The sequence below is a fragment of the Pempheris klunzingeri genome, chromosome 5 (genome assembly GCF_042242105.1).
Source record: "Pempheris klunzingeri isolate RE-2024b chromosome 5, fPemKlu1.hap1, whole genome shotgun sequence".
Classification (NCBI taxonomy): Eukaryota; Metazoa; Chordata; class Actinopteri; order Acropomatiformes; family Pempheridae; genus Pempheris; species Pempheris klunzingeri.
In genome coordinates this window covers 12,958,567-12,967,494 of record NC_092016.1, presented here as the reverse complement: position 1 = coordinate 12,967,494, position 8,928 = coordinate 12,958,567, and the positions used below count along the sequence as shown (strand labels likewise).

General features: G+C 41.6%; 1 protein-coding gene across 1 annotated transcript; it reads right to left on the bottom strand.

Moving 5' to 3' along the window:
- Positions 1–4,519: 4,519 nt before the first annotated feature.
- lactb (lactamase, beta) lies at positions 4,520–7,967 on the bottom strand. The gene is made up of 6 exons (XM_070830963.1): positions 7,601–7,967; positions 7,401–7,467; positions 6,187–6,377; positions 5,766–6,084; positions 5,481–5,646; positions 4,520–5,282 (listed from the first exon to the last, which is right to left on the bottom strand). The coding sequence occupies exons 1-6, from the start codon at positions 7,940–7,942 to the stop codon at positions 4,757–4,759; spliced, it is 1,611 nt and encodes a 536-aa protein (XP_070687064.1). The 5' UTR covers positions 7,943–7,967; the 3' UTR covers positions 4,520–4,756.
- Between the last annotated feature and the right edge of the window lie 961 nt (positions 7,968–8,928).

Genomic DNA, 8,928 nt, shown 5'->3' with positions numbered 1-8,928 from the left:
TGTGTAGGCTGCGATTCCCCTCAAATTTGCGTTGGCCGAGCACCCGTATCGCCTCTCAGAAGACAGCGCACGACGAAAACACCTCCTCCGGACCGAAAGCAGCATCCTTCAGCGGAGACGACGAGGCTGTCACTGAATCAGGAGGATAACGACATCTTTGGAGGGAGGCATAATGTGCTTGCAGGGCTTCCCCCACAATCACACCAGGGACTCCATGTGCCCGATCATCAGAAGAGGAGGTTCACGACCGGGAGCTGTCCAGGTGCTGAAAACGGGATTCCAGCGGCTACAGATGTGAAGACGAGCAGCGCCGCCAACGCGGAGGAAACGATCTACACAAACACACAGCTCACATCATTTTCGATTAAAGCACAGTGTAGTCTATTTTCCCCCACGAAGCCACGAGAGCCCGCAGACGTCCCTCTTTCTGTGCCACCCTGGAAGCGTCGACGTAGAAAAACACTCTCGCTTCACTTCACCTCTTGAGCTTCAGAGTTCCTCGCGATAACAACCCATCCGCACGAAAAAAAAAGAAAAAAAAAAAAAAAAAAAATCTCTAATACTGTTACAGTGACCTCAAGTGTTTTTATGGCGCTCAGAGGTGGATTTATGATGCCTGTGTCCGCAGCGTCACTGTCATATTCTCAGGTAGACCTGCTGAGATGTTTCAGTTGGATTCTAACAATGTTGCGCAAGAATTAGGCCTTAAGAAAAGATTGGCAAGAGCGTCGTCATTGATGGCAAAACGTGGTCTATAACTTTCTAACAAGAAACCCTCCATAAAGGGTTTATAAGTTGTAACTAATGGCTTTATTAATTTTTTTAAAATCTATTATGTCTTTAATAAATGATTTACAGTTACATCCATTAAAAGGAAGGACCTTTTTGGGTTGCCAAGATAATAATAATAAAAAAAAAGAATCCCTTTGGCTGGTACTTATCCCTTCAGTTTGGTGACAATGCAATTAGAAAAGGTATTAATCCATCAAGAAATACTCATGAAGTTCTCATCATCTAATAAGCCATCTTTTCTGAAATAAAAATGACTCTGGTCCACATTTCCCCAAGCTTTTTTCCAGTTGTCCATTGAGGCGGTCCTCATGATGACCTACGGTGCTATCTGAAAGAGGGAATGTGTTTTATGATACCAACCATGGGATTTTTCACAACCTGGCAACCCATACTGTGATCCTATTGTGTGCTTATAACGGATCCATGAAGCATTTGTGAATCATTGAGTACAATTAATTTAGTCATTAGGTACAAAAACATTCATGAAGGGTGCCCAGTTAGAAAGTGGTACCAGCAATTTCAGCTAACTGTGGTGGGCCTATGGTGTGAGGCCCTGGTGGCCAACACAATAACACCATCAGATGATCAGATACTGAACAGAAATCACTCAAAATCAATTTAGCAACTCAAAACAACAGTTTTAAAATAAGAAACAATAAATAGATTTCCAGTTGATGAGTCAACTAACGGATCTGAGCTTACAGCTGTAATTATTGGTATGAAGGAAGTGGTGTGATGTGTTCTTAGACTGCAAAAAAGTTCCCACGATTCCATTCATGCCTTCTTTGCATACCAATCATTCAGCTGTTACTTCCCAAACCCAGACACGCTGAGCCCACATGCACAACAGGTGCAACCATCCTCTGCCTGATCTCATGACGCAGCTAAACCTCTAAAAACAAAACGTAATCTCAGTGTTAGAGGTCAACAGTGACAAAAATGACCTCCAGGAGACTTTCTAGACTTCTGACCGCTCTGTATACACAGCTCACAATCCATTAAACGACACCATTTGTGACACACCAGCAAATTACTGAGAATCCGACAGTAAGCTTGCCATTTACAATGTGGACAAACTGCAATCACAACATTTTTTTAGCTCAATGGAGGAACACGCCCACATGGCGGCATCCTCTCCAACAAAAAGCAGTTCCGAGTTCTTCTGAAGGGTCACAATGACTCACCTTGGGAACCTGTACTAACTACAAAAACCTGGTATTTCACAAGCTGGTAAGGTCAGATTTTTGATTTATTTCAGTCGGGGTGATGATATATTCCCCTTCATTTACTATATTAGTTCATGGTGAAACTGTTTGTGCACATTGCTTTGTTTTCATTATTGGCATGCGACACTGCTGGTTACGACACACTTTCCTTGTTGTCGAGTGACTTCTTTCTATAGCGTGACAACATTTCTTGTGCTCTCAGGAAACAGCACGAGAATGATGGCAGGTAATTCCTAAAAACTGACCTGAAGAAACATGATTTTACATTTTACAATTTTAAGCAGCAGCTGTTCAGTCCTATTGGAGCTATTTTCCCTGAAATATCATTATGTCTGTGTAGATCATGGAGACCTTTGTGAAGGGCAGGAAGCCACCTATTGCATGAATGGAGGGACGTGCTTTAAAATACCTGCCATGAATACACTCTCCTGTGTGTAAGTTAAGTTAAGTTACTTAATTTCCAACTGTATATAAAATTGAACCTTTGGGAATCTGTTTAAGTCTGTTGATTTCACAACATTGCAACACTGCTGTCAAATTCTCCCGTTTTTGACGGGCTGCCAACAGTTTTGTACGTCATATCATGCTTCAGGTGCAATGCAAATTACAAAGGCAGCAGATGTGAGCAGTTGCAGCTCTTCAGCAGTTCCACCGTTGCAGGGGAGGCAGGGTTAATTGCAGCCATGGTCATCCTTGCCCTCCTCATCTTAGTGGTGCTAGCAGTTGTTATCTACTGTGCACGCAAGTAAGTACACTATGGATTTAGGCTTACATACATTCTTGTGGAATGTGGAAGGTTTTAATGCATCATACAGTCTTGGTATTGTTGTACTTCAGCCGAAATCTATTCTTTTAAAGCTAATGACTATCACTTGTGTCCACACACAGGATGCTAAAAGCCAAGCAACAGAGCCAACAGAACAACCAGCAACAGTATTGGAGAGTCAAACCAAGAGTATGATCCTTCTTTGGATGTGCATTTGTTTCTCTTTCTGCTGTGTGTTGGATGGGATGAGATGAGATGAGAGATGAGTGTCGCTGGTTTCTAAATAAATATGACAGACAAATAGAAAGAGGGCAACTGCTGCCCTGAACTTAACTGAAGTCGAGGCAGGTCAAACGGTGATAGCTGATTAATCGTCTCATGAGGTTTCTGGATTCCACAGTTTGCTACAGAAGGTTTAAAATTCATTAACACACACATACACACACACAAACAGGGTGTGAAACAAGTGTGAGTGGGTGGGAATTGAATCACACCTTGCACAGTAGTCTTTTTAACACAGCTATGAAGTTGGAACTGGTGTTACTCATGTTAAATCACATTTCAATCTTTGTGCTTTGCCTTAAATGTATTTACAAAGAATAAATTGTGAAATATCATTCTACATATTAATCTTGTAATGTGGAATTATGAAAGTACTCCTTAAATCAACTAATGAATGTGCTTAATATGCTATTGGTAAATATTTTGTGATTGTGTAAATATATGCAATGATCGCTACTCAATGATTCGACTGTGTGATTTCTGATGGGAACCAGCAAACACACACACACACTTGCATTGGTATACTTGTGAGGATCCCGCTGGACTAGTCATAACCTCAACCTTTAGCCTATTTTTAGCCTAATCCTAAATCTAATCTTAACCCCAAACCATAATTGCCTCTTGAAGTAGTCAGGGCTGGTCAGGATGACCTCACTTCTAAAAAATGTCCTCACTCCGCAGTTTTAAAACTAAAACTGGCTCTCGCAAAGTTGGACATGCAGGAACACACACACCCACAGCAAACTCAGTGACACACTGTGTGTGTGGGAGACTGTATAATTAGCGTATCCCAAGCCATTCATCAGTCGCCTTAAATCTAAAAACAGGGGCACAGGAGATCCCAGGAGTTTCATAATGAGAATGGTGGCATCAAATATGCTTCAATTCAGCAAGCTTAGGAAAGAATCAAAACTCATTGGACTGCAATGCCGGCAGTCGGTCAGTCTTTCCATTTTGATGGACTTCTAGTGTTGTGAACACTCGCTAAGAACCACCAGTGGAAGAAAATCCTAAATTTGGATTGTTGAGAGCTTAGTTTTACTCCCTAGAATTGTTATCACTATTAAAATTGCTGTGCGCTCATTCGGCCAATAAAAAAAATCTGTAATTGTTCTTGTTTTGCCTAAACCAGAGTCAGGGTTGTCCTCACTGGCTGACGTACATTTTACCAGTGGCGTTATATAAATGTGATCTCCAAAGTCAGCAGTGACTATGTTGTGAAAATGCCGCCCTATTGAGGGGTCAACACACAACATGTTTTTTCAACTATCAGCTATCTATCTGCACACCGTGGGCCCTAAAAGTCACCACATGTGACACAGAAACTTTGGAGGTGTACCATGCTGCTTGTTTTTAATGTTGTGTTAGCTTTTTAAAGGTAGAAATGTGTGAACCTCTGTATTAAGCCAACAAACTGATATCATAAATCAGAGTTCGCCCTTTCATGATAGAAATACAGTTAATTGCTTCCACCTAGTGGTAGTTTGGCTTCCCTGCCACGTGTTGAAATGGCTTACTTTGCAAAATTCATCAAGCATATAAAGAATACATGTTAAAAGTTTATTTCGTTTTCTAAAACATTCCCTGGACTTATTCAAAAGCTGTATCAAAATCCCTTAAGATCACAGGGTTTATATGAAATGCTTTTCAGTAAAATTCAAATTCACACATTTCTGTAAACAACTCGCTCTTACAGCCTTCTGGCTTTGTCAAACTCGTGTGCGATTTTCAGTGCTGTGCTGTTGAGTCCCACAGACTGCATGTTAGTGATGATGGCGACCACCACACCCCGTGGGAGGAGGGTGGTCTGTCCTTGGCACTTATCTGTCTCCTCACTGGGTAACACCAGGAGGACGCTGCTAGCCCCCACAGCGCCTCCTGTGTGCGACACGTAGTGCCTACGCTTCCTGCACTGGCCATATTTCTGTAGTTTCTCCACTACCAGCCAGCCTTGGGCATACAGTCCATCCGCATCCCAGCTGGCCTCTGTCCCGTCAGCTGGTGTCCACAGATCTATAACAGTTTTGGGTTTAAGAAAGCCAGGCAGCAAGCCCTCAGTGTCCTTCAGGTGAGCCACCTGGTAGCTGTAGAGCAGAGCGTTACCGAACCGCAGCAGGTCCCCCGCAGTAGAGAGGAAGCCACCTCCTGCCCACTTGTAGGAGTTGTCTACGTATGGGCAGTTCACAACACGTCCTTTCTTGTTGAGATGATAAAATCTGTGGAAGTGTGTCAACGATTAATATGGACTCACCACTGGATTTTATCACGTTATACACTCAAAAACAAACCACAAAAAACTAAAGAACTCCATAAAGTTGTTCTACTTTGATGTTAGTGATAACTCTCTTGCTCTACTCACTTGTGACTTGTTACAGAAATTTGAACATAACTCAACAGTGTTGATTATAGATTACCTGGAGCGGTGGTAAATAATAGGGTCATTCTCATCAGGCACAGTATTGAGCATTCCCAGCTCACGGAACATGTTTTTCATGAGATCCAGGAAATGTTGTCCTGCAGCGCGCTCCATAACAGCACTAAGCAGGGTAAAGGCGTGAGTAGAGTATAGAAAGGTGGTGCCTGCATAAAGTAAAAAAAGAATCAAATAAATAAATAAAAAACTAAGTCTAACTTATCAGGACAATAACACTGTAAATGTATCGTATTTGAATGGCTTAGTCTCTGAATCTGTGCTTTACCAGGTTTGAAAATGAGTGGATCGTCTTTGAAGAGGTCCAGCGCCTGAGTGACACTTTCAAAGTTGTCCTTCAAGTAGTATTCCTCGTGCTCAAACTCCTTTTTCCTCTGAGCCTGAGTGGCTTCTTTGCCTTTGGTGTTCTGTCCTGTTGCGGGTTTATCTTTTTTTTCAGATGAGCTCTTTTCATCCTCTTTCTCTTTTGCTGGTGGCTTTAAAAGTCGCTTGGCTTTCTCCTTGTCCTCCTTCACTTTCTTTGCATCCTTCTCATAATGACGTATACCACTTAGGTGGGACAGAATCATGCGAGGCGTTATTGTGACCTGAAAGAACGGAAGTAATGATGTGCATGTGACACAAAAAGGGAACTGCATGATATCATTGCTGATAATAAAACACTCTGACATTTTGTTAAAGTTACTTACATCTTGTCCATCAAATTGTTTCCGGGGAAATTCTGGGACATACGTCTGGACGGGAACATCAAGATCTAGTTTGCCCTCCTCGCGCAGTCGTGCAGCAGCCGCAGATGTGAGTGGCTTACTGATGCTTGCGATTCGCAGCACCGTTTGTGGGCTGCAGGGCAAACGATTCTCCAAATCAGCATAACCGATCCCTGAGTTACATGAAGAATTTAAATGCATCATGTAAGAATGTAAATGAAAAATGTTAAAGATTTCATGCGTTGCATTTTAAAGTTAGTTACTATAAAAACCAACTATTAGATCATTTCTGAGACATTTCTCAGACCATGGCAGAGGACGAATGCCTAATTCACTGCTTGATTCATGGCACAAACAAAAGGCGACCCTGCAGTGGGCCACTTGTGTTCCATGGCAACTAGAGTTTAAGCTTAAAAGTTATTTGTTTCATGATTGTTGCATTTGTTTCCTACTGTTTCTGGGTTTGTCCTCGGTAGTAAGCCAATGCTGAGCCACCTCTAATTTGGTTGGCAATCTCCAATAAACTTTTTGCCAAAAGTGACATAACAGAAGGAAGAATGGCAGATTTCTGGGGTATTGGCCAAAGTTGTTGGCCAATTGGCAACCTTGCCAACTTTGAAAATGATAACATAGCATAAATTTGTCTTGTGGGCCAATGTTCGACCATCCAAATAGGTGATGCATTGGCCTGACCAGCTCCACAAAACATGACATTATGCCAATGTTGGCATAGCGATCTGCTGCTTTCCACTGCTCAGGTTTTGTTTAAATTTGATATCTTTGGCTTCAGGACAAAACCATTGAAGCCATTCTTGGGCTTTAGGAAATTTGGAACTTTGTTACCATTTCTCACAGTTTACAGGCAAAATGAAACAGATCAATTAAAGTATCTGGCCAGTTACTTAATGATAATGAATTACTTGATAATTTGACAAAAGTACATTTTGTTAATTAAGTTTTTATTTTGTTTTTCATCATCACTCGGATTTTATTGGCTTGGACAGAACAGCGACATCATCACCAGGGATTATGACACCCACACAAAACCATGTTTGTTTGATAGAAAAGCAGTTTTTCACTGGACCAGCATTAATTTGGGTTGTGGCCCAATGATGCACCAGCCAAACTACAGAATTATGCTGGAAAACCCAAACCAGCTACAGTGTTTTTTTTTGTTACAATTGAAGAGCACCAACCTTCACACCAGACTTCATCACCATCCACAGAGACCCCAACCACCAGCCCTGGAGCCCCGACCTCATCCTGAGTGAAAACGGACACAAACACTGAATTAATACAGGTGGCACTGAACTGAGGCAAGTGAATATAAGGAGAGAGCATGGGGAAAGGGGCCAATCCAAAACTAATCAGACCACAGGCCTACCTCTGCGCCTACCTTTATCCGCTCCACGAGATCCCTGCTGACTCGTATGGCAGCGCTGTATCCATCAGCCCTCTGTGTCTCTACAACTTTGTCCTCACAGGAAGTGCCCGCTGTGTCACTGCGATATTTCAGTCCGACAGCTAAAGCAATCCCCACTCCAACCCCACATATCCAAATCCTGGACTTTGATAAGTGTTTAAACAAAGCTGTGTTTGACCCCTCGGCGTGATATCGCCTCTGTTGCTGAATAAAAACACGCTTGTTTCCGCCTCGCGGTGGCAACACGGGAGCCTCGCGCGCTGCTAGCAGAGTACATTTGGCACAGAAACGATTTGGCAGAAACAGTCGTGACATTGTTTGACGTGTTGCTTCTCCTGACTTGTTGTTGGCGGTAGCTGCTCCTGTTTGATGAGATCCAGTTAACAACAACAACTTACTTCCTGGTTGCACTGTCGAGCCAGACCAAACAAATCAAATCACACAAAATCGATCGAGGGATGAACCATACGTGATACAGCGGGTCATCATTTGTTGATGATACAGGACAGACCCTGGGTGAAATATGAGAAACATGATCTTGTTCACTTGATCCAGCTGTTCGCGGCTTTCTGTGTATAGTAGCCTATAGTATGGTATGGTATAGTATAGTATAGTATAGTATAGTATAACATAGTAAACGCAGTTAAGTTAGTTATAACTTTGTTACCCTAAATTGCTGTTTCAGTGGCACAAAACAATGTTATTTCATGCTGACTGATTAAATTAAATAAAATATATAGTAAATTGATTTCATGTGGCACACTCATTGTGATTGCTAATGGATGGCTGATTTATTTTGCAAAAACATTTTAATATTAGATAATTAAATTTTTCCCCTCAGTAGTGTTTATGTAATGTGACCCAGTGACTCTAAAGCAATACCAGAAATTATTACTGCACTGGACAAATAGGACACACTACTTTATATCGGATGTTAGTACTTCTGCTTTCTTTAAAAATAAATATTTAAGTGAAAAAAATATGTCTGTGAAGATTCTCAGTCTTCAGTGAGCTGAAGAAGCCTCTTGGATGGGAGGCGAAATGTCTTCAAGTACTTTCAACAAGTCCACTTGACTTTTGCTCAACTCCTAAGGCAAAAATACAATTTTTTTCAAAAGCTTCCATGTAATTGTGACTCCAAATCAATACCAAAATGTATTGTAAAACTGAACGAATAGAACACACTTCTGCTACAGCTACAGTTCTACTTTACAGGTCCAATCTTTCCTTATTTTGCACGAGTAAATTGTCTTCATGGTGTGTAATTTGACTTTAAAACATGTAACTTTTGTCTATTTCCT

Excerpts from the sequence above, each read along its gene's own strand:
- lactb (XM_070830963.1), bottom strand. The coding sequence starts at position 7,942 with ATGTCACGACTGTTTCTGCCAAATCGTTTCTGTGCCAAATGTACTCTG. Across the intron at positions 6,378-7,400 it reads TGATGAAGTCTGGTGTGAAG|GGATCGGTTATGCTGATTTG; the intron begins GTTGGTGCTCTT and ends CATGTAACTCAG. Across the intron at positions 6,085-6,186 it reads AACAATTTGATGGACAAGAT|GTCACAATAACGCCTCGCAT; the intron begins GTAAGTAACTTT and ends CCGTTCTTTCAG.